Genomic DNA, 24980 nt, shown 5'->3' on the forward strand with positions numbered 1-24980 from the left:
TCACCTGGTCACCTAGGGGTGCTTGACTTCACGGCGCAAATGCAGGAGGAGAGGACGAGAAGCTGGGCCACAAGTCAGCTTATCCGACCTGCATTTTCGTCAGGAGCTGCCAGAAGGGACCCAACCACCTCAATTCACAAATCTGGAAACTGAGGCTCGGGGAGAAGCTACTAAACCCAATCATGACGTGGCAAGGCCTAACTCAGGGTCCGTGTGTGGGGCTATTTCCGGTCTCGTACAGGATGGAGTTGCCCTAGGCCTTAAATTTACCTGAGGCCACCGTGGCTGGTACTCGGGCGACAGAGGCACTGAATGTCCACTGGCAGAGGAGCAGGTCCACCTTGGTGAAAACTGCCACGACGGCCGGGGACCCCGGGGTCCGAGCCTACGAAGCCCATCAAATCCTGTTGGCATGAAAAGTGCTTCGGACAAAACCGAGGTATGGTATTATTACCAGTTAGAAATTGATCAAGGTCTTAAAAGGACAGACCACGTTTTTTGGGTTATGCCCACCCCAAAATCAGCCTTCCTAACATAATGAAAAGCAGTTACCCAAAAGAAAGCAGCACACTGGCCTGGTCTAAGAGTGTCTCTGTACCCAGAGTCCACCACTTCTCTACCAAGAGGGAGGGAGGTTTTTTCATCCTAAGCACTGGAGAGATAAGCCTGGACATTTCATTTTTCTTAGTTCTGGCCTCGTTTGTGGTTATCCTAATCATTGCATATTTTTCTCTTGGTTCTATTGGTCATACATCTATGTAGACAACAAACTCTGGCCTATGTCTGTTAATTGTTCATATTCGTCTTTTCACCATTTATCTGTTTGGTCAAGCCCCAAACACTCAGTTTGCTTCTACCTTTTTGCTACCTCAAAAAGCACCTTAGTACACATATATGGGGGCTTGCTTGATCTTTTGTGTTTTAGTAGTGGGATCACTGGGTCAGAAGATGTGAACTCAAGAGTTTTATCACCTTTCCAGTAGCTTTCCAAAAAGTCTTAGAGAACAGTGGAGCCAGTTGTTGGCTGCTGTCCTCCCAGCATTAAACATTTTCATCTTTTTTATCTTTGCCAATTTGCTGGGCATGGAGTTAATCTCAGTTCCTTTAATTTGCATGTCCCTATTTATTAATGATTTGGGGCATGTTTTCATATGGATAATAGCTTTAATTTAAAAAAAAATTATCCTTTGCTAATCTCTGGGCTTGGTCATCTATATATTTATTAGTTCTGAATATTTCTTGGATATCTGCCTTATAGATTTTATTTTTATTGGCGATGAGGCAATTAGGGTTAGGTGACTTGTGCCCAGGGTCACACGGCTAGTAAGTGTCAAATGTCTAGCCTTATAGGTTTTGATATAAGAGTTTGCTCCCCCCCAAAAAAAAATACTTTCCCGTATTTCTTAGAATGATTGTGCAAAAGGGTTTTCAATTTTATGTCATCAGCATTATTTTGTTTTGTGGCCTCTTTTAGCGCATGATTGTGAATTTTCCTTAAAACCAAAGCTGTAGAAGATACTACTGTTAATCTGAATAATTTAACCTTTTGCCTTAAAGTTGCTGATAGTTTCGCAGCTTCTTTTGGCATATGGTATGTCGGTTCAAGCTCTCCCACCAGTGCTCACTGAACTAAAATGTAGTCTCAGAGTACCTGACCCTGGCTGATCACCTTCTGTCCTCTCTTCTACACTGTGGGCAATTGGAACACTGCTTGTTCTTGGTTCTAGGCTAGCCTGACAGCTCCTTCTGTCTTCTTTGCTGACCTGCATCCTGGTCATAACCACTAGCTGGTGGTGTCCTCATGGTGTGATGAGCTCCCATGTCCTCTCTTTAGGCAGCCCCAGTCTCTCTTGAGTCCCCATATCCCAACTGTCAGGTGGACAACTCAATCTTAATCAGCTTAGTTCAGGTCCTTGTCACCTCAAGCCTGGCCTAGAGCCTCCTAAAAAGGCTTCCTTTCCTGCCTCAAGCCTCTCCTTTCTTCAATACATACCCCTTATTCTCTCCCCCTTCCATTTACTCTAGCTCTTGTTTCCTTGTTGAGTTTAATGTCTTTTTGCATCAAATTTTGTGTTCAACCCTCTTTGGTCCACTTCGGTTGAGTGAACTCCTAATGCCCACTCCCCTCACCTCTTCCTCCATACTTGTAATTTTTCTTTACACTCCAATTATGAGAAATAGCAAGTTCTAGCCCCCCTTCTTACTTTCTACACATGTCTTCCTCTTAGCCTCTTCTCTTTTTCCCTCCTCAAACCCAGAATAGAATCAATCCACCCCCAGGTTCTCTGTTTTTTTATTTAGCTGTTTTTAAAACTTTGAAGACATTAAAATTCTATACACTGTTTTAATTCAGCTACTCAAAGAAATTTATTTTCCTAGATTTCTTTGGCCTTGTATTTTTTCCCCTCACAGCTTTGGTCTTTTCAGATACTTTAAAATTTTCTCTTCTACTAAGGCCCATTTTCTCCCTTGCAAGATTATAACTACCTTGCAGGGAAAGTTGTAAGCCTATCCCTTTACCTTTTGGAATAGTATATCGCAAGACTTCGAAATTTATCACTAGATCTGAACAGTCCTCTCTGATGCCCCATTCTCCCCCCCTCCCCCCAACAAGAACATCATGTTCCAATTCTGTAATCTAGGCCAATTGTTCTGGGCCTGACTCAGCCAATTCCATAGTAGTTTATGTAAAATACTGAAACAAAATGAAACACTCATACTAACTCAAAAGTTAACAAAAGCTGTAGAAAGACATTGAAAATATCTGGAGAACACTTTGAGTTGATTTGCAGGCAAAGCCTGTGCCCACTAGCAGCCACCAACACCAGAAAGGGGGGCCTGGAGCTCCTACTGGATGTTTTTGTATTCAGGAGACCAGGAATCGGTCAGACTGAGCCAACCAAGTCTTGAGGATGGTCTCAAAATATTTTAAGGAAAAATGAGCCTACATTGCAGTGGGATATGGATTTGTTAGAATATTGTTCTGACCACACGCCCTAATTCAAGTGCTTCTCACCTTCCACCTGGACTAGTAATATAGGCTCCTAACCGATCTCCCATCTCCAGTCTACCTTTGGCCCAGCATATATACTCAAAGCACATATTCAAAATCATGAGCCACTATTGTTTGTGATGTTTTCCTGTACAAACAGGTATAAGGCAAGGATGCTCTCTCCCCCCGCTATTATTTAACAGAATTCTGCAACTGCAAGTGTAGCAGGAAAAGAACAAAATGAAAGGTACAAACATCAGCAACAAGGACACAAAATTGTCCCTATTTGCAGATCACAAGATGGGCCACTAGGAAAACCCCAGAAAATCCCTCAGGAAACTAAAGTAAATACCTTTAGCCATGTAGCAGAATACAAAAAAATCAGCCATCAGAAATCACTATCATTTCTCTAACAGTACTAATAAATAAGCCAGTAGAAAAATTCCACTCAAAGTAACTTCGAAATGTGTAAAATAACTTTTGAAGTAAAATAACTTCTGTTGCTGCACAAGATTCATATCAACACAACTATAAGACACTCTCAAGCTTTATAGCAATTGCCATGTAGGTACTTATGAAAAATAATAAAAATTCATTTGGAAGAACAAATGGTCTAGAATCTCAAAGGAATCAATGAGAAAATGTATGAATAAAAGAGGCAGAGCTTATTTAGAAATGCTACTCATCTAAAACAACTTGATACTGTTTAAAAAAAACCCCAACAGAAAAGCACATCAGTAGAGGAGATGAGATAAATGACACAGAGGCAATAAAAAATAGTATCCTACTGTTTGATAAACATAAGAACAGAGATTACCAAAGGAATAGCTCCATTAATTTTTTTAAAGTAAAATGGGAAAGCAATTTGGCAGAAATGAAGTTTAGATCAGCTTCTTATGCCATATATATGTCTGTATATATAATACACACACACACAGATTTTCATACACATGAATACTACATCAGCTGGAAATGTATAGAGTACTGAGGAATTTAAGTGGTCAAACTATGATTCTAGAAGAGCCAGAACTCGCCCTCAGGCAGGGAGATGGACTTAAGAGTACAGACTGAGATACACACACACACACAAACACACTTGAACACGGACAATGTAGGGATTAATTATACTTGAAAATCTCTTATTTGTTATAGGGTTTTCTTTTTCAGTGTGGGGGTGGGGCAGATAAGAGGAAGAGAAAATAGATTTTTGTTAATTTAATTTTTAAAAATTAAGGGGAAAATTCTTAAGCATAGAGATCATAAAAGATAAAAGACCACTAACTATGGCTACTAAAAACTTAGATAAAACTCTGATATCCAAGCATTTAGAGAATTGACAGAAATAGATAACTTTCCAATAGCTGAGTGGTCAAAGGATAGTTTTTGAAAGAATTAAAGGACCTATGATCCATCTGAAAACTCTCTGACAAACTAATAAAAAATTCAAATTAAACCTCTGAGGCTTTACCTCACCAGCTGCAAATGGGCACAAGAGGAAAAAAAAAATGGGAACACAAAATGTGGAAAGGGATTTCTGTAACCAGCACACTAACTACACTGTTGGAACTGGACGCTGGTTCATTCATTCGATATCAATTAAGAATTACACAAGAAAAGTGACTCAGTGTTTATACCCTTTGACCCAGTAATCCCTCTATTAGGCATGTACCCCAAAGAAGGGAGAGAAACCAAAGGTCTGTTAAATACTAAAATTCATGGCAACACTCCAGCAGAGAACTATAAACCAAAATTCTGTCATGTCAATGTAATGGAATATTAAGGAATGATGAATAAAGACTTTGGAATTCATGAGAGCTGCATGAACTACTAGAGAGTGAAATAAGTGCTAAGAGAGAACATGCAAAAACAATGACATCACAAATTAAATGAAGTGATCCCTAAAGGAAGTCAAACTGAAATGGTCTTAGAGACACATAGTGACTACACTGTACATACTGTCAGGTGCCATCACTGTAGTGGATATTTTTGCTTAACTTTTTCATAAGTTAAGGTTCAGTCTGGAGGAAGGGGCTGAAATGACTGATGTAAAAGACAAAAGTCAATCTTTTTTTTTTTTAAAGAGACAGCCTTTATTTTAAGCATTTTGCATTATAGATTTCAAAAGTAAAATGTCCAGAATGTCAATTCATCTTTAAAAGAAAACTACTTTTGACTGGCGAGCACAGAAAGGAAATAATTTGTAAGAGTGGGACAGACAGCTCAGCGAACTTTTTTTTGGCTTTTCGTTCTATTGCCCATCTCAATAAAATTAATTCTTTGATTCCATTTTAACCCTGTTAGCAACAATAACCAAAGTTGTTGAAATAATAATGTAATTCCAGGAGATAGATAGGGTTATCATAAAATAATCAAACCTCTTGGATTCTGTAACAGAACTGGAACAGATATTGAAATTGACTGCTCCCTCTTTGACACCGAAAAGGTGTTAACTAACAATATTCAATCACTTCTCTGCATTTTCATTAACATATAAAATTAAATTACCAATTTAAAAAATCAATATATCCTCTTTAAACATCTCTTACATTCACAATACTTTAACTATTTCAATTCAGTGTCGGTGTGGTTTAAGTAATTTCCCATTCATAAGTCAAACAGCAATTCAAGCAATACAACCCACCCAGGGGTAGTGATAGTCTCTTTAGGTTTTGTAGTGCAAATGAAACAGCAATCAGAACTGCAGCAACTGTTTGACATTCCTAAAATATAAAACAGACAAGATACAGTACATGCAAAAAGCTCTAATAAGCAGATGGTCACAGGGCTGAAACATTGGACAAATTTAGCTGGTGGTCCAGAGGTGAAGTTGATGGGTTTCCCCAAAGTGTTTCAAAGCTTCTCTGCACACCAAGTTGCATCTCATGCTTTGTACTTGTCTTTGCCAGTCTCACTAATGACACAGACATGCTGAGGAAAGAAAAGCCGGAAGGAGATGTTAGGAACCAGGATGATTGATCTCGGAGGCAAGAATCAATTGCACATTCTAAGAAGCAAGACAAGATTTGTGTTTTATGTTCAACTTGGCGTTTTCCCCTCATCTCCTCCAACTCTTTTCACAAAGGTATCTGTGTGACTCTTGCCATTGGGAGGGTGGGATTCTGACATCTTAAGGGGGAATGAATGAAACCTCTCTTTAAGTTTAGTTTCTCATGGACAAATAACAAGAGAAAGTTGTTCAAGGGCTCCAATCAGCAGGAGCCTTCCCTGGCCTGGTCAGGCGCCAGCTGCAAGAATGTCTGTTCTGGACAGGAGCTTAATGTGCCTAATGGGAATTACCAGACTGTTTAAATTATGAGGCATAGAGAAGCAAAACAATTTTCTTTCTGAAATGTTATGAAAAACGAGAGCATTACTTACGTTTAAGTCCCTGAAGTATTCGTTGTAGTCAAGGGCATATCCAACGACAAATTTGTCTGGAATTTCGAATCCAACAACTGAAAAGAATCACAATTTATGACTAAGATAAAGAAAACATAATGTGGAGAAATCAAATGCTTGCCAATGAATCTTCCCTACACAGTTTTAAGTCTCTTTATGTCATTTTATCTATTAAAAATTTTTAGGCTAAAATTCATGAAACTGAAAAGCAATTTACTTACAGTCAGGCCTGTATCCTACACTTCGAGGTGTTCTTTTCACCAGCAAGCTGTTAAAAAAGTAAATTACAGATACACAGATGAAAGACAAGAGATGCTCAAGCATGTTGGAACTGGAGACAAGTTCTATTCTCCCCTTGTACCGAACCTTGGAAATCCAATAGACAGGTCTGAGTGCAAACTTTCAAAATTAAGTCAAATTATGGAGGGTGTGGGGGAGGGGACTACTACAAAGAGGCCCCTTCAGTCTAGAAAGATGAATAAACAAAAAGGATAGATAAGCAATAGCTGTGTGATCATAGAATGCACGGAGATGATAAACATGAACTCATTTATCAGGTCCTGGAGCTCATTTAAATGAGCTTTTTTTTAAAATATAAATTTATTTATTTTTAGTTTTCAACATTCATCCACAAGTTTTTGAGTTCCAAATTTCTCACCCCTCCCCCCACCCCAAGATGGCATGCATTCTGAATACCCTTCCCCTAGTCTGCCTTCTCTTCTATCTCTCCCCCCTCCCTTCTCTTATCCCCTTCCCTTTCTATTTTCCTGTAGAGCAGGATAGACTTCTGTACCCCATTTCCTGTTTAAATGAGCTTCTTGAAAGCTTAAAGGCTAACAAAAACTACTATACAGCAACTGCTGAACCAAAACTCAAAGGACTTTTTTTTTTTTACACATTTCAAATTAAAAACTGATTTACTATCAGGATGACGTACCTGGCTACCTTCACCATCTTTGGATTATACTGCTTGACCAGAGAAAGCAAAGTCTGCATCGTTTTACCCGTGTCAATTATGTCCTGATCATAAAAAAGAAGAACATATTAAAACGGCAAAGGAAACTAGCACACCTTCAACCCGTGGAGCAACTTGTTGTAGACAAGAAACAGCAATGGAAGATGAGCAGATGGCCAAACAAGTCTGTTACCACCACAAATGGTAACACTAGGCAGTCATTTATATGATGTCTCCATGAGGCCTTTCTCTGCATTCTTGGGACAGAGGCAAAGGCAGTGGGTCCTCAGGCCTCCTGATGGGGTTTTGGGGATACCTGGAGCTCAGTGATACCTCACGTTTCAGATTGCAGTCATGCACATCTGCATTTCATTATTTAAAAATATTAAGTGCTCCAAAGACCTCATAGTTCAGCTTCTCGTGAATTAGACATAGTAAGTTTTTATTGTGAAGTACAGATTATTAAGTAATAAAACCCACTTCCACAAGTCAAGTATGCTAATCCTGGATATGCATGAAAGTAGGAGGGTACTCCATGGGACAGGGGGAAAAGTGTTGGTGCTGAAACTAGAGTACCTGGTTTTGGCCTGGTACAGCCAGAAGTTAAATCTTGGTTTTCTGACTCCAAACCTAGCATTTTTTCTACTCTGTCATATTTCTTTAACTTGTTTACATGGTAATGGGAAACCATCTTTTGGAGAAAAGAGTATATGACCATTTCATGTGACTGCAGTTATGACTATAGGACCATACTTTCAAAAGGTTTTGCTGTTAATTGATTATAGGATCAATAATTTTGAGTAGAAAAACCTTTGAGGTTAGCTTAGTCCAAACCCCTCAATTAGAATTTGGGAAAGAGAAGCCCATCCCTGCCTGCCTCAGTGGCCATCAACCCCCCCCCAATCTGAAGGTGTTACAGGCTCTGCCTCCTTCAGCAATCACCTACTGAAGACCTGGAAAGGAAAATCCTCAAAACCAAAGTCTTTGACACTGGTAAATTGTTCAAAATCAGGAACAGATATGACTTTATCAGTGGACATGACACTAAAGAATATACATTACTATCTACCTGGCTGCTGCTCCCTAAGATCCATGGGGCCTTTCCATCTGAAACCTTAACTTTCTTTTTTTCATTCATCACTTAAGACCATACAGATTGGAAGTGGCAGAGCCAGAATTTGAATTGTGGCTTCCTTTGATTCCAAAGCTAATGGGACTTGGGTTCAAATCCCAGCACTGTCTGGCCTTGTGCAAGTCACACAGCTTCTTGGGGTTCAGTTTCCTAAATTCAAAACAAGAGGGTTGAACTAAGATGACCCTGAAGGTCTCAATCTTTGATCCTAAGATCAATAGGTACACGACATTTCTTAAACATGGTCCTGTGGTTCAATGCAGAAACACAATCCCATAAAATTGTCAACATCCTTTTCTTCTTTCTACCAATCAGAAAAGGATTCTCATCTGGGAGGATGTAAAGTAATGTGGTACTATGAAAAGGAGCAGAGCAGCTTAGGCTGTGCCCCATAGCACCTGCGTGGCTTGCGTGGCCTAGCGCTGGTCACTCGGCCTCTCTGGGTGTCAGTTTCCTCCTTTGTAAAAGAAGAGAGTTGGGACGGGATGGCCTCTAAGGTACCTCCTAGCTCTAAGTCTCTATGCTATGTCTGTCACTTGAATATGTATTTTTTTTTTTTAGAAATAAGTTAGTTTGCAACTGCTGGCTGACAAGGCTAACGTGTAACCATTTTACTTCAAACAATCAGGGAACACTTTACATCGTACTGGACTGACGTTCATGTTAAAAAACTGCACGTGAACAGTTTTAGTTATTTCCAATTAAGACTGCTTTTAAACATAGTTGTAACTGAATTCCAGCACTGGGAAATGGGGTTACATATCACATTAGAAACATGTATAAGCCCCACTTAAATAAAAACAAACAGGGATATGGGCTTGAATCCCATGTTCTTCCATTATACTAATATCTCCTGGTAAGAAATAAATCAAGTACACAGCAGCAAATATATTTAAGAACTGTCAACTATTAGTTGCCAAGAGGGATCACTTCATTCAATTAAAAAAAGTTCTGGGGCTGTACAAAGTACAGATTCCCATCATTCTGTGTGACACCTGGAACTCTTGCCTCCAGGTTGCAAATGTTTGTCCTCTTAGGGTGGCTCTGATCTGGGTTAACAGCCCTAAGTCATGGAGAGACACACAAAAGTAGCCTGGGAGCCAAGAGGCGAGGCCAGGTCCACCCTAGCTAGAGGGACTTTGGCTGAGTCAGTTAGCCACTAGGAAGGCCTCTGTAAAGGCAGGTTAATGATAACCTCCCCTGGCTGTTGTGAGTAAAGTGGGTGTAAATCTGAGTTTTCCATAATATACTAACAGCAGCTGTAACTCTAGCTTGAGGCAGTTGAGTTAGTGAAGAGATAGCCAGCTCTGAAGCCTGGCAGGGACCTGAATTTGAGTCCCTCATTGGACACACACACTGGCCCTGCCTTTGGGAGAGCCACATGGTTTACCTCCAACTCCATTACAGGAAGTTCCCGTGCCTGCACATTGAATGAAATCACAGGCCCATTCCCCATCTCTATAATTATGGTCACTGGAGTAAAGTGTCATAAATAAGGTCAAGCAGCGGAAGAAGAGGAGCCATTTTTGTGAAAAGGGACTTTGAAATAGTAACACTCAGTTGGCTATTTAAGTTCTTGAACACTTACATCTTCAAAAAGCCTCACTACTTCACATTTGCACCACTTCAATGGGCCCCCTGACGAGATGGCTCAGGTTCCAAGAATCCATTCTTTTTCTATTTTTACCTCTAAAGGTGTTTTAAGTTATAAATGTCTCCAGAATCCTCTTCTGCCTCCTTGCCTATTGCATTTGCACTCTGAGAAACGTCTGCTCTGAGGCTCTCCTCTCCTAACCGGCTGACTCCACCCCCACTGGCCCCATGGGGAATAAGCTACTTCCTCCCGCCTCCCCTCTCTTCAGCCCCCATTAGACTATCAACTCCTTGAGGGGAGGGACTAGCTTGCTTGTATTCCTAGTGCTTAGCACAGTACCTAATAAACATTGGCACTATTCCATTTAAATCAATCACAAGAAAAAATTCAAACAGAATCATAGTACTTACTTCAACAATCAAGACGTTCTAGAAAAAAGGAAAGAAGGTGAAGTCATTCTTCAGTTCAAGTCAGAAAGTGAATGTTTTCAATTCCCAACCCCATCCCATCACTAGGGTAATGCTTTCCAAACCTTGAGCTAGAGGCCCACATGGATGGGGCTCTAACTCTATGTGCATAGAGTTTAAACATCCCTTCAAGTAGACAGACTGCCTCACACATACATGTATTCATTTTCCCAATGTATATAGACACTGTTGTAATCAATAAGACACATTCAAAGTGCTACTGGATTCACAAGAACTTTTTTTCATCAAGCACCAAGTATTTATTTTCCTCATCAGTAGATACGAAGTGTCCTATCCAATAGTAGACTCCTATTATGTAGGGAGCTGTGAAATTTCTTGATGCTACAAGGGGTCCTCAAATTTGAAAAGCTCTATGCAACTGTGCTTATGGAACATTGTTTAAAATAAGTGGTCCATCAATATGGAAAAATTCAATATAATGGAGTTAGAATAAGCTCTTGGGGCCTTAGGTCCCTTCCAGCTTTACATTTATGATTCTAAGCCTGTTCATCTCCCTGGGCCTGTTTCTTCCACAGTAAAAAGGGAGGAGGTTGGACTAGGCCTTAGAGGTCTCTTCCATCTCTCTACATCCAGAATCCAGGCTATGGAAAGTCAGAGTTGCAATTCTGGGCCACAAGTTATACTACATTGGTTTCTGCTAATATAATCTTGTACCTTCAAACAACTACGCCTTAGGAAAATCACTGGAGCATCTATGTGGAGGATGAATCGGAGAGGGGAGAGACCAATTAGAAACCAGTTCCAAAAATCTCAGCAAAAGGCGATGAGGGTCGTGAGTGCAAAGAAGCTGGAATGGAACTAAGAGGTTTTGGAAAGATGGAATTGGTTGTCTGTGGAGAGTGAAGGAAAGGCATGAGGCCAAGGAATACTCCAAAGTTGTGAACCTGGGTGACTGGAATGATAGAGGTAACTCTTGAGAGAAATAGGGAGGTTAGGATGGAGTCAGTCTGGGCAGGGTGGGGTCAACAGAGCAAATTTTGTTTGAACACCAAGTTTGAGATGCTATACATCTATCTCAAAGCTGTCTGGGTGGCAAATATTCTTTAAAATGTGTTTGCAAGCCCTGAAGATATCCCTGAAGTCCTATGTTGTCTTAAGCTTTATTGAGCTTATATGCACCCATACATATAAAATTAAAGAACTCTACATTTCCTAACAGGTAATAAGACTCCACAGTGTCTGGACAAAGCCATGGTAGCATCAACTATAACGAGTCTTTTAACACACAATGCTCTTTCTTTCTAATTCAATATACAAACCTTTCCAGTTAAAGTTGAGAGATCATCTCCACCAATCACTTTTATGTCCCCTGTTGACTGGTCATTCTGATTGAAAAGAAAAAGTATTTCCAACACTCCAATTATGACAGAAGAACCAATGAGAGGATTTCAGAAGGTAGCTCTCCATGCCACTGGGACATTACGACATATATAGTTAGATAGAAGGATGAAGGGAACAAATTCCTAGTAATTGTTAACTGGGGAGTCACAGGAAATGTTTCTTAGTACCTAGGGGGTTGGCACGAAGGTGGGAGTAAGAATACAGGTATAGGAAAATGCTGTTGGGACCCTGGCCTGCAACAGCAGCTTGCCATAACACGGGCAGCATACTCTGGCAGTGTTTAGCACGCTGCTAAGCTGCTAGACATCTTAAACTCTTTCTTGCTAACCAAAAGAATTTCAACTTAGTATCTGGGGGTTATTTTTTCTGTGATTGCATCTCCAGCTTTTTAGTGGGAGTCTAGGGATAAATAGGATTCAGAAATGTAGGTAGATAAGAAAAAAAAATTAAATTTGTAAATAGCTGCTTTTTGCAGCCAGGATTAACTAAACAGGCAACATACACTTAATTGTTTGTTTATTTGTTTCTCTCAATGCTCTTGAGAGTGGTGGCCTGGTTTAGTGGAGAGAGGGTTAGCCTTAGAATTAAATCAAACCAACCAGCCAACCCAGTCCTACCTCTGATAACAAGCAAATCACTTATTAAAGCATCAGGCAACTCTTAAGTCTAGATAGTTACAGCTGAGCTGCTGATGGACTACCATCAGTGGAGGAAGTCCCCACACTGATGGATGGACCCCCCTCCCCCAATTTTATTAAAATGCTGAATTTATTTCACTTCCCTTTGTCTGACTGCCATCCCTACTCTCTTCTGTCATATCATTCCAAATATATGTACCCAATAAATGAATCCAAGGGAAGAAGTGCACTGTTAAAAACTAATGGACAACATATTCTTGGCAAAGTATTCTGGATGACATCTATCAGATTCAGTGGGAAAAGTTTTCATTCTGCATTATAAAAAGGACAGCTAAATATCAACTATTACTGAAATAAGATGTTGGGAAATTTTTTTAAACAAATTTAAAATTATTTTCTAAGAAAGATTTCAATAGGTTGAGATGTTGAATAGCCTCTGGATTGAACATCCTGAAGCAATTCTTTAGCGTTGTGCAATTTGCCTTCTACTTCGGGAAAAGAATAAACTACCCTTTTCTATGCTTGCCTGAATGTTTTCTTTAATATCCTCAGGAGAGCTAGCTTCTTGGGGACTTAGAGGAGTCTTTTCCTCACTTTCGAAGGACTCCTGGCTTTTTGATTTGGGTGTAACCGGCTCGGAATCTGTCGTCTCCTCCTCTGTGTTGGGCGTTTGTCCATTCTGTGTTGGACTATCAGGATCAGACTTGTTCTCTACAGGATTATTATTTTCAACGTCCTCCTCTTCCTCCTCCTCTTCCTCCTCCTCTTCTTCCTCCTCTTCCTCCTCCTCCTCTTCCTCCTCCTCCTCTTCCTCCTCTTCCTCCTCTTCTTCCTCCTCCTCCTCCTCCTCTTCAATCTCCTCTACCTCCTCCTCATCCTCCACCTCCACCTCCTCCTCATCCTCATCCACCTCTTCTATTTCTTCCTCATCCTCTGCCTCATCATCATCTTCTTCCTCCTCTTCCTCTTTTTCCTCCTCTTCTTCGTCTTCCTCATCTTCTTCAGACAGTTTTACCTTTTTCAGTGGAATCTTGTCATCAATTTCAGAAGCAGCTCTCTTGGCAGGAAGATTTACAAGTTTCACATTATTTTCTTCTACTTCTTCCTCTAGCGCGACTAGGTGCTGGCCACTAATGTACACAGGCCCAGAACCACATTTTAGACGTAAAACAACCGGTGGGGTAATCTCAAAGCCACCAAGTGAAACTGTGGGCTGCACAGACAATTTCAGTGATGCCAGGGTGACTGTAGTTGGGCTGCCTTCGAAATTCAGGGCCTCGGCTTCAACGACATGCAGTTCATCCTTGGCACTAGCTCCTAAGCTCACTGTCCTCAACGAAAGCTGCTGTTCAGTTTGCTCATTCACCACCTTGAAGTGGAAATCTTTGTCTGCCTTGAGTTCACAACCGAAGAGGAAGCTTTGCGCCCGGATGTGGTTCACATCCATATCTGTGTTCTCCGAGGGGCAGCTGTATGAAAGGCAGCGAGCAATTGGGGTGGGGTGAGCAACGGGTGGCTGCTGGACTCTGTCTTCCGTGGGGTTCTGCTCAGGATGGAATCACACAGAAGAAAAAAAGCAGGAAAGTATATTCTTTCAGGCCATTAGGACAGTGCTTTCCAAATATTTTCAGTCTACCTGTTAACTTGTTGAGAAGCATTCATTTCCCCTGCAGCCAGCTAGTCAGAGAACCAAACATGTCTTCCTCCACCTTTTATAACCCTTGACCACATTCTATGCATGTATATATTACATACATACAAAAATGTCTACAGAGCATACAGCTCAAGGATCTGTCAGCGCAGGCACCTCTTCCCATTGACACAAACTGTGACCTTTCCATGACTTCAGAGGGTCCTTAAGAGTTGCTGTGACCAAAAAATTCATCACCATGTGGCCAGCCTGGTAGTATAAGCCTTTCCACACTTAGCTGGCCTGGTTTTAGAACAGACATACAGACTATAACCAACCAGGCCTATACCTGAAGCCTTTCCAACTTGGTAGAACCCTGCTAGGGCCTGGAGAACTCTGGCTTATCCTCCAAGGACCCAAGTTCAACTTCACATTATAATGAGGCATCAGAACAAGACTTAAGTGCGTGTACCTATAGCTTATGATATACATGCATACATTTATACATGTATTACACAGATATACATGTGTACAACACACAGATGCCACACACATTACACATATACCTGCACATGTGTATACATACGTATATGTATGTATGTGTATGCATGCACAGAGACATACATACATTCTAGCCATACTCCCTTTCCTCCGTTCAAATCTTAGGAAAGGGATGTGAGAAGATAAATCTACAAATATAAGGGACTGGGATAACAACAAATCTTTATTAAGCACTTACTATGTGCCAGGCACTGTGCTGGCATTTAATACCACATAGTACCGTCAACTGCTACTCTGGGGCACACAGTCTTCAGATCTGTTTAGTCTGTGGAACCTTTTGTTCTTTTCTTTTTGGGAAATGCCAGAATCCTGGGTTGGGGCCAGGGCTTAATACTGGTGAAGGCACAAATTAAACACATTCACCACAACCACACTTTCTTTCTTGGAGTCTTCATTAAATCCTGAAAACTGAGTTCTATGGACCACAGACTGAAAAACTACCACCTACAGCTCCAAAGGAATGAATAGGTCTGCCTAAAACGTTGTCTAGGCACCCAAGTAATTGGGAAAGGGCCACACCCCATGTCTGCGGGCACTGGTCTTTGAGTTGGTTTTAATGGTTTCCTTATTACCATCACAGGTAGTACCTATGCCCATTCCTAATCATTTAAATCAAGTGGGTTTTCTTGCTCTGCCCTTTGGTGCAGTCTTGAATTATATTTGCTTTTTATATGTTTATAGAAGATAAGCTTCAAGCAATCTAATGTCAAGATGTATAGCACTATTTAACCTCAGAGTTAGTGACTACATACACATGCACACAAAGGTCAAGCTGAAAAGCTACAACAAAAAGGACTAGAAGAAAACACATTGTGAACCACAATTATCTTTTCCCACTCTGGTCAGATCACAATCTGAGGTATTGTGTTCAGGTCTGGGTGCCACATTTGAGGAAGGACATTGCCAAGCTGGAGCAGCTCCAGAATAGGGTGACCAGGAGGCCAAGGGAACTGAAGGTCATGTGATACAAAGATCAGTTGAAAGACCTAGGGATGTTTAGCCTGGGAAGAGAAGACCTGGGGGTAGGGTGGGAGGAGGGTGGATGATTTGAAGTGCTTAAAAGGCTACTATGGGGAAGAGGTATTGGACTTATTAGGCCCCAGAAGGGAGAACTAGGAGCAACAGGTAAAGGTTTGGCCTCAATGTAAGAAACAACTTCTTAGCAATCAATGGAATGGGCTGCCCTGGGAGGTAGTAGGGTCCCCATCACCGGAGTTCTTCAAGTGGAAGCTGATGACCACTTATTCAGACATGAATTGGAATAGACGACCAATTGTCCTTTCCAACTCTGAGATTCTTATGGTTTTTCTAAGTATTATCAGCCATCAAATGGCAACTTTTACACTGATGTTTGTGTGTATGAAATAAACTTTGAAACATCCATATCTGCAGAGCTCTCCTCCAATGCTTTACTGTGGCACAGGGGTAGCAATAGTTGTTCAAGCTCTGGCAGGCTCTACTACGCTGTAAAGGCTTTGAATAGGTCTTGGCAACAGACCAAGTCTGCTTTCCAAGGATCAGCCTAGCTAATTATGGGGAAGCTCATCGCCAGTAAGTTAGCCACTTGGTAACGAATTCTTTGGCCATGGCAACCCCAGAACAAAGAAAAATACAAAATGGCCAGCATTTCTCCATCTGCTACTGGACTGATGAGGATTAAGTGGTGAAGGGGGCAAAGGGTGATCTGTATGAAGCTAAAGATTAAGGTGAAACATAGGGTCAGGTTCAAATACAATCCTTTATTTGCCCTGTACTTCTTTGTCTATGGAAATGTTGACAAGTTTATAAAAAAATTGGAAAAAAAAGATTAAATTGGCCTTTGGTGCTCTAAACTTGAGATCTTTCTTTGTCCAGGGAATGAGGGGACATATTACTAGAGGAATGAAATCCTGTCGATCTCAATACTCTTGCTATAAATGAGCCCAGAAGAGAAGAGGAAGCTGCAATATATTACCAGCCAAGAATTGTGGAGAAGTGGTATAAAGGATGTCACCAGAGAGATGCAGAACCGGAAAGGAAGGTGGGTCAGTCATGTAGTGAGAGCAAGGGACAACAGATGGACAAGCCGTACACTCCAATGGTATCCGTGCGTTGTCAAGAGATCTAGAGGAAGGCTCCTATCCCAGCACGTTGGGTGGACTCCCTGTGGAGGATCTACAGGAGGACATGGACAAGAGGCGCACAGGATAAGAAGGCGTGATTGGCGTTGCGGATCTGCATCGCTGGAAGGAATGCCCGGATCAAGGAGATCACAGATCTATCCAAGTGCCTATAAAGTCATTTTAATCTTGAAGCAGGAAGCAGCTGCTTATTCGTGACCCATAGCAAGTGAGTGTCACTGAAGACTGACGGTTGTGACTTGGCTGTAATGAATGAGGAATGCTGCTGTAAGAGGCGAAAATGAATAGCTGATTTTCAACCAGAAATCTCTACTAATATGGAATGAAGAAAGAAATAGGGCATGATACCCAAGGGAGGTGTGAACATTTGTCAACAGATCATAATTCTTAAGTTTCCCATGTGGTGTGAGATTTCAAACTCTTCACAGATTTTTTTTTTAAATGGGAAAGAAGAAATTGGGGCAGAAGGGAGGGAGAGGCAGGAGAAAATAGCAATATCAGAAAGGAATACATTTTGTTTTTAAAGGAGAGGAGTTTAGAAAACACTTTCTTTAACATCACTCATGGTCAGACTGATCTTGTTTTAGGCACATAACAGCTCATTTTAATTTTCCCTTTGATTATTGACTATGACACAAAAATGGCAAATGCCTATCACCCTTACCTGTCATGAACAGAGAGCCGGGGCAAACTCTCCTACTGTTCAGACTTTATTGCCCTCACAAAATACTTTAATACAAAATTTATTATAGACTGTGAAATGAAATCAAAATTAAAAAGGAAATGACACTTGCACGATGCATCAGTAGTGTTCTTTATTTCTTTGCATGGTAAGAAAATTCAATAACTTACAGAAAGTTTCATGATTAGTATGGATTAGCTAGCTTACAATTCACTGTTTTAAAATAACTTTAAAACAAGTGGTCAGAGATCAGCATGTGAATTCATTTTTTCCTCCTCCCATTAATGTTAGCTGATCCCATAAACAATTTTAATCTCCATTTCATGGCTTTATGAAATTAAGCTTCCAATTTTTAAAACTTTCCACTACCTTTCCCCATGTATATACTTGAAATACACTCTTTCATGATTCACTGCCCTCTTCCCAAATTTTTTCTAATTATTTCTGGAAACAAATGTTTTTCAACAGCAGATTTTTTTTAAAAGTGCAAGTTAAAAGATTCACATGGATAGCCACAAGACAGAAATTAGTTAATTAGCATTTTTAAAAAGAATTATTTTTGCCTCCACTAAAGTCCTATGCCTCAATGTGATGTGGTAGGTACCCTGGATTTTCTAAACCTATACCAGTGGAGCACGTGCTCCAACAGGTCCTACCAAGCTGGAAAGGCTTCGAATACAGGCCCTGTGATGTCTGTCATTTGAAGAGAATTCCAAGTTTGGAGAGGGCAGAAGGGGAACGAATGACATTTTTAGCTACAGCAACTCTGTGCCAACCAAGTTACAGAAGGGTTGAGATCTGCATCAATGGAGAGGATATCCATTCTAATGAAATTACAGATCCCGAAAGTCCTCAAGAATTTTGGCTGGCAGGGGAACATTCGAAGAATTTGATTTTCCCCTTGTTTTCAATTTTTAAGACAGTTTTAGGCAGAGTCTGCTCCAATTTCTTAAATAAAATTCTATAGGAAAATCGGAGTAGAAAAATCTGCTTCTCTTTTTAAATAGTAAAAAACTAGACATTTTTAAAACTGCAAGTTTTTCATTAATCTAGTTCACCTTAATAATCCTTTAGGATCTAAACACAACCTAAGTAACTTTAATGTGAATAAAAATCTTAAAAACAATTAAATCTTAAGATATGCACATGCCCTTCCTTGAAGTGCAGCTATTAAGAACATCAGAAAAGAATATTTAATTCTTAACACTTCCTAGTTCAAAATAAATAGATTTCATTCAGTACAATTATTTCTGACATCTACTATTCTCTGCTCTGTTAAAGGAAAAAGTTCTCTGTCCAATTTCCTAGGCATATGAGTTCTGGTCATAAAAAAACAATTCCAATTTTCTCAGGTGGCTAGTGGAAGAGGCATGGACCCCCTCATAATGGAGACATATTGCAACAAGTTTTAACTTGCAACAGCTGCAACCTCGAGGTCAGTTGGCCTTGCCACCAACAGCTGCGGCTAATGAATGGGGGTGAGTGTTGTTTTGCTTGCTCACAAAAAAAAAGGAAAAAATGAATGACCCTTATTTAGCACAAAGATTCTCAAATTTTGTGTGCAGTTAAACAAATGTGCAAGTGAAACATCTGGCATGTTACAAGAAGCTTTTGGGATGGAGTAACGTCTGGCCAGAGCTTGAGTTGGCACAAAAACCTGTAAGATGGTGGTGGGGAAGACAACATTCACACTAAATGGTTTGGCCTATTGCCAACAGAGATAAGTACCAAAGGATTAGTTCCTTCAAACAAGCAAACCATTGTGCGAATGAGGCCGACTCCCACACCCCAGTTCAAATTGAAAGAGAAAGCATTCTCAAAGAAAACCCACATGTGAGGAGTTTCTGTGCCACCCATTCTAAGTAAAGAACAGAAATAGTGAATATGACATTGGCTCTGATCTTTTGAGTGAAGTGAGAAAAAATAACAGGCTTTTTTGAGGAAGCAAGTAATCAGGATGAAAATAAAGAGTGTTTCCAGCATGATGATTTGGGGGGGGGAAGGTGCTCAATTCTACAGTGGAAAATTACAGGAGTCCCAAGACACCCAAAAGTGTATATATTCAATCACAAATGGACACAGCACTCTCATTGTTCATACAGAATTCATCCCCATGACAATTAAACAATTACTTCTGCAGAAATTCAGAAGCAATAGAGAACTTTCTGTGGGAAGCAAAAAACAAAAACAAAATCTGATTGGTTTCTTCATCATAGCTCAGACAGTTGCTCAGACCATAAGTTACTGATTGGGAAACAGGTTTTTATCAAAAAATTATATTATGTAACCTACCTTATTGAGGCTCAGCTCCAAGCAGCATTTGGCTTTTACTCAAAATCCAATATATCCTCTGAGGACATATACTTACCTCAAGTGCAGGCATGTTACAAATGCCAAAGGCAGTTTTTTAAAGCCACAACTTACTTAAATTCATGTCATAGATTTACTTTTGTCTTGAAAGCAAACTAAATGAAATTGAAAACCATAGAATTTAGTACTTCAGAGAACCAGTGGCTCAAGCTTTACAGAAAATGGACAGAAAACCTCCAGTTCCCATGTAAAAACACATTCCTAACAATCCTTCCACAGTGGGCTCTGCAATCACCTTAAACAACCTTGAATATACTTACACAGTAGCTCTTCAATCTGATAAAATCTACCGTCATAGGAATTGATTTATCACTATTCCTGTTCAGTGCCTTGATATAATCCAGCAAATCAGCAAAGAATTTATAGCCACCCTTGAGGACACAGAGGGCAACGATATGGTGGCCTCCCATCTCTTTCATCACATCTCGTGCCAAACGTTCGGTCCTAATTAGAAAAAACCCAAAAATTTAATAGAATGTGTTTAATATTGAACACTCTTCCCTAAAACTCTCTGAGCCTGAGTCTTGAACTGTATTAATCTACCCCACCCCTTACTGCCCCCCCACAAAGAATTCTCATTTTATTAGGGTAAAAAGCAATTCACTAGAAAGCCAAGCATACAGGGAGACACATACAGTATCCAACAATCAATTTCTTCCGTGCAACTTGTTGCACAGAAGACATGACACCATTTATTTTTAGAAGAATGTCTGCATACTCCAGATGCACAGCCTAATTTGGTCCATTGCTCAGTAATGAGAAGGCAAATATACAACTCTAGAACTTTCACAGAAGTGTTCCCCATGCTCCCCAGCATCTCACCTGGGGTTCTACTTCTCCAGTTCTATAATACTCATCACTATAGATCTTCACTATCCAATGAGGTTTTTAAATTTTGAAATAGTTTCCTGGATACTTTTGTTTTTCACAGTCATTTTCCAACACAATTAAACAAAGGAAATTATCTCTACTGGGATCCCATCTGATGGTGTATGGACACTCTGTATCTGTAGTCTACCACCTGAATCATCCAAGGAGAGAGGTATGTGTTTGTTTCATCATCAGCCTTTTGGTTTTTGGTTTTGTTTTTTTTTTTTAAGTGAAGAGGATTTTAAAATATGAAGAAGTATAAGAAAGGTAGCATAACACAATGGCAAGAGAACTAGACCCGGATTCAGATGACCAGGGTCCAAATCTCAGCTGTTTAATTTCTTTAGGCCCCAAACAATCATAGAGGTAAAACTGGAATGGACCTGGGGGCCAATTTGTCCAATCCTCTTATCTTACAGGTGACAGGACTAAGGACTAGATAGGTTAAATGTCTTGCCTATTATCACAGAGCTAACAACTGTCAGATTTTGAACCCAGATTTTCAGTATTCTATCTAAGTTCAATACTCTACTTTCATCATGCCAATTTCCTGATGAGACTTGATTGGACTTGATGGTCTAGTTTTAACACCTAAGTCCTATCTATATCCAACATGCCTTTAGTTGTAACAAATAAAGTTTTCAAACCTTTTACATACATTAGTAACCAACATTTTTTTTAAAATCACATCAGTTTTGTGATTAAAAAATAAATTATGGGGGCAGCTAGGTGGCGCAGTGGATACAGCACTGGCCCTGGATTCAGGAGGACGTGAGTTCAAATCCAGCCTCAGACACATAACATTTACTAGCTGTGTGACCCTGGAGAAGTCACTTAACCCCATTGCCTAGCCCCCCAAAAAATTACAATTGTAAAGACTTGACGTTTGCATCAATTTAAAGTCTCACTGACCTGTCCATGATAAGTCCATGAGGAATGAATACTCTTTCCAGATCTTGAGCATAATGCTTAGGGATGCAGAATAAGTCCAGGTCATAGCCTGGTTCGTCATCTTCAATCTGAAAAAGAAAGTTTCCCAAAAATAAGAGGGCTTCACTAGAAATAGTACAGGCTGCTGACCCTAATCTGGGAATATCAGATCTTAGGCTAACAGTTACATGTCAAGCCACAAGAGTAACAAGAGACTGCAGTTCCCCCAAGGTCCTAACTTATCAGTCTACAGACAAATAAGAAGAAGCACAGTTGAGGCCTGAGCTTAAGTCTAATCGCCAGAAATTTGAAACTAAAGCATCTGCTGAACATTCATGTTGCCCATAATTGATTCCTCTACTGCAACTTGGAAAGAATGGAGTTGCAAAGTCATTGTCCTAAAACAATGGAAAATGAATTACAAAGAACAAGCTTGTCTTTAAAGAAGAGACCTCTGTCCTACCACCCTTCATAGAGTTAGGGGGTATAGAACATTACCTATAATGTCCTCCCCCCCCCAACATTTGATCAGTTTTGCTTAAAAAAAATTTTTTTCCTTCCCCCTTTAAAACAATTTTTTGCTCTGCAAGAAGGTTCCCTGGGAGGAGGACAAGGGAATGATACAGAGGGAAGGAAAATTTAGATGGTATAAAAATGAAATATATCAAATGTCCCATTTGGTTGTCTTTCACAGCCATTTGTACTCACAAAATCCCAGAATGTCAAATCTGACTTTCCCCATTTCCCTGGTCTGGGTAGGCTCCTAGGCCCTTACTGTTTCTGCCAATAATATCAACCACAGCAAAGGCTCCCCTCCAGCTCTGAAACAGGAAGGGCAGAGCTTTTCTTGGAAGGCACAAGGTTAGGGAAGTAAGGGACCATGAGTGATTGGCCACAGAGCAATCTCAGGAAATTAGGAAGCTACATTTCAAGCTAACAAAATTGCAGAATCTGTCTCTGAAGAGATCCCATAGACCATCTTGTCTAAGCTGAACAAGAATCCATTCTACAACATACCCAATTAAGAAGTGACCACTAGCCTCTGTTTGAAGACTTTTACTGAAGGGGAAACTATTATCGTCCCAGTTAGCCCCTCCCGTTTTTGGAAACCTCTATTAATAAGTTTTCCCCAAATTCAACCTGAAACCTGCCTCTTTTTTCAACTTAGGCTCATAAACCTAAACTGGAGAAAGAGTGTCAGAGGTCATTTGGTCCATCCAACCTCCCCGTCATGATGCTGCCTACAGCCCAGCACAGGCCCTTCTCACCTCACCTGGACTATTCCAATAGCCTGCTGCTTGGTCTTCCCGCCTTAAGTCTCTCCCCACTCCAGTCTACCCTCCATCCCCTAGCTGTCAAATTAATCTTCCTAAGGCATAGGTCTGACCATGTTATACTACCCTCATCCTACAAAAAAAGTCCAGTGACTCCCTAACACTTCCAGGATCAACTATAAAATCCTGTTTGGCATTCAAAACCTTTAATGTAACTTGGCCTCTCCCAGCTGTACAATCTTATGGTTTACTCATTGCAACATACTCTGGAATCCAGTGACACTGACCCCCTTACTGTTCCTCCCACATAATATACTCCATCTCTGACTGAATTTTTACTGGCTATCCCCTTATGGCTCTCTCTCCTGGCTCCCCTGGCTGCCTTCGAGTTCCAGATAAAACCTCACCTACACTAAGCATTTCCCAATTCCCATTAATGCTAAGTTCCTTTCTTCTGTTGGTTTTATCTATTTATCCTGTATGTATCTTGTTTATATGTAATTGTTTGCATACTGTCTTCTCTATTAGACTATAAGCTCATTGAGAGCAGGGACTGTCTTTTGCCTGTCTTTGTCTTCCTAGCTCTTAGCACTGTGTCAGGTACCTATGACAGGTACTTAATGAATGCTTGTTGACCAACTGACTGGATGGAGTGCTAGATTTGGAGTCATGAAGATTAGAGCTGAAATCCTACTTCCCATAGCTACTTCCCCTTACAAAGAGTGATTAAACAACAACGGGCAATCTGGTTCAGTAACAAGGCACCGACACAAGACTCTACCCCCTCCCGGTTTAATTTTCCAACCAAATTAAATTTCCTCCCTCTCTACTTGTGAATTCACCTTTGGTGATGAAACTTCGGGCATCTAATTATAACTTAATTTATATATTGATTTAAGCCCACTCTCTGCAATGCCATGAGGTATATATATAGTAAAAGGTTTACCCTCTGAATTTTACAGGGTGATAAAGAAGGCTCAAGAGTTTGTGACCTCTGCAGCCACACAACTAATGGTACCAGAGCCAGAATTGGAACACAGGTGTTTCCTAATACCAAGCCCAACCCTCTCTCCAGGACTATGCCGCCTCTGTAGAATATGAGGAGCCTGCTTAGACCAACCATTGATTAAGGGCCAACTACGAGCCAGGGACTTTTGAAGGTGCTGAGGATACAAAGACAAAACCCAAACTAGTCCCTGCCCTCAAGGAGCTTCTATTCCATCGACGGGAAAATGTACATTTAAAATTCAATATAAAACACAGGAAGTTAAGAAAATAGGAAATGTACGAGTATTACATCAGAGTGGGGATACCTTTTATGTATGGGATGGGCTAGATGGCCCAAGGTCCCTTCCAATTAAAATTCTGTCATTTTATGGTCAGATCTGTGCTTCCTCAGTACAGAGAAGCCCAAGTTTGAAGAGAGGCAGTGGGGGGGGGGGGAGGTTGGGGAAAGAAGACTGGATTTGGAATGAAAATAACCGAGTTCAAATGCCACCTGTCCGACATCTTAAGTGTGTGCACAGGTGCGCATGCTCGAGAGTAGCTGGGCAAACTGCTTAACTTCTCGGAGCTCCAGGTACTCTGTTTATAAAATGGAGATAAAGATGGGCCAAAAAATGAGATGAGAGCTATGAATGCATTTCACTAACTGCAAGGTGCTATACAAAATAAATGTTATTAATTAATTAATATCATCTATAATTTTGTAAATGTTAATTAGCATTTGGGATTATGTTCTTTACAATTTTGTTAATGTTTCAAGGAACCAATGAGATAATGATATAAATGCATTCCATTAACTACTGCACAGTGCCACACAAAATAAAAGAGCATTGTTAGCAATTTATTAATATCATCCTTAACAACAATGTTAACAATAATAAGTAGTTTACAGGACTGCTTTGAGGAGCAAATGAGAAAATGGCTATGAATGCATTACATTAACTGCAAGCTACTATACAAAATAAAATAACGTTGTTATTAGTTCATTAATATTGTCCA

General features: G+C 40.3%; 1 protein-coding gene and 1 long non-coding RNA gene across 5 annotated transcripts in view; one reads left to right on the forward strand and one right to left on the reverse strand.

Moving 5' to 3' along the window:
• On the forward strand, nucleotides 1-24406 carry LOC110196510 (uncharacterized). Of its 3 annotated transcripts, none has more exons than XR_002321238.2 (4): nucleotides 1-439; nucleotides 5899-6074; nucleotides 16585-20944; nucleotides 23939-24406. It is a non-coding gene; the product is annotated as an uncharacterized LOC110196510 (long non-coding RNA). The 3 variants fall into 3 exon arrangements; XR_013483650.1 differs by having other exon boundaries at nucleotides 18885-20944; XR_013483649.1 differs by lacking the exons at nucleotides 16585-20944; nucleotides 23939-24406 and having other exon boundaries at nucleotides 5899-13060.
• HPRT1 (hypoxanthine phosphoribosyltransferase 1) overlaps nucleotides 5058-24980 on the reverse strand; it is a 32516-nt gene continuing 12593 nt past the window's right edge. The window contains exons 2-10 of one of the 2 annotated variants that reach the window (XM_078147888.1): nucleotides 21685-21791; nucleotides 20163-20346; nucleotides 13066-14082; nucleotides 11820-11885; nucleotides 10483-10500; nucleotides 7329-7411; nucleotides 6613-6659; nucleotides 6371-6447; nucleotides 5058-5920 (exon numbers count right to left, since the gene is read on the reverse strand). In XM_078147888.1, the coding sequence (XP_078004014.1) occupies nucleotides 5873-5920; nucleotides 6371-6447; nucleotides 6613-6659; nucleotides 7329-7411; nucleotides 10483-10500; nucleotides 11820-11885; nucleotides 13066-14082; nucleotides 20163-20346; nucleotides 21685-21791 (1647 nt within the window). In that variant the 3' untranslated portion in view covers nucleotides 5058-5872. The remainder of the gene's footprint in view (nucleotides 5921-6370; nucleotides 6448-6612; nucleotides 6660-7328; nucleotides 7412-10482; nucleotides 10501-11819; nucleotides 11886-13065; nucleotides 14083-20162; nucleotides 20347-21684; nucleotides 21792-24980) is intronic. The other variant, XM_078147889.1, reaches the window with a different exon arrangement.

The sequence above is a fragment of the Phascolarctos cinereus genome, unplaced genomic scaffold, assembly GCF_003287225.1.
Source record: "Phascolarctos cinereus isolate Bilbo 61053 unplaced genomic scaffold, phaCin_HiC Scaffold_8;HRSCAF=390, whole genome shotgun sequence".
Lineage (NCBI taxonomy): Eukaryota > Metazoa > Chordata > Mammalia > Diprotodontia > Phascolarctidae > Phascolarctos > Phascolarctos cinereus.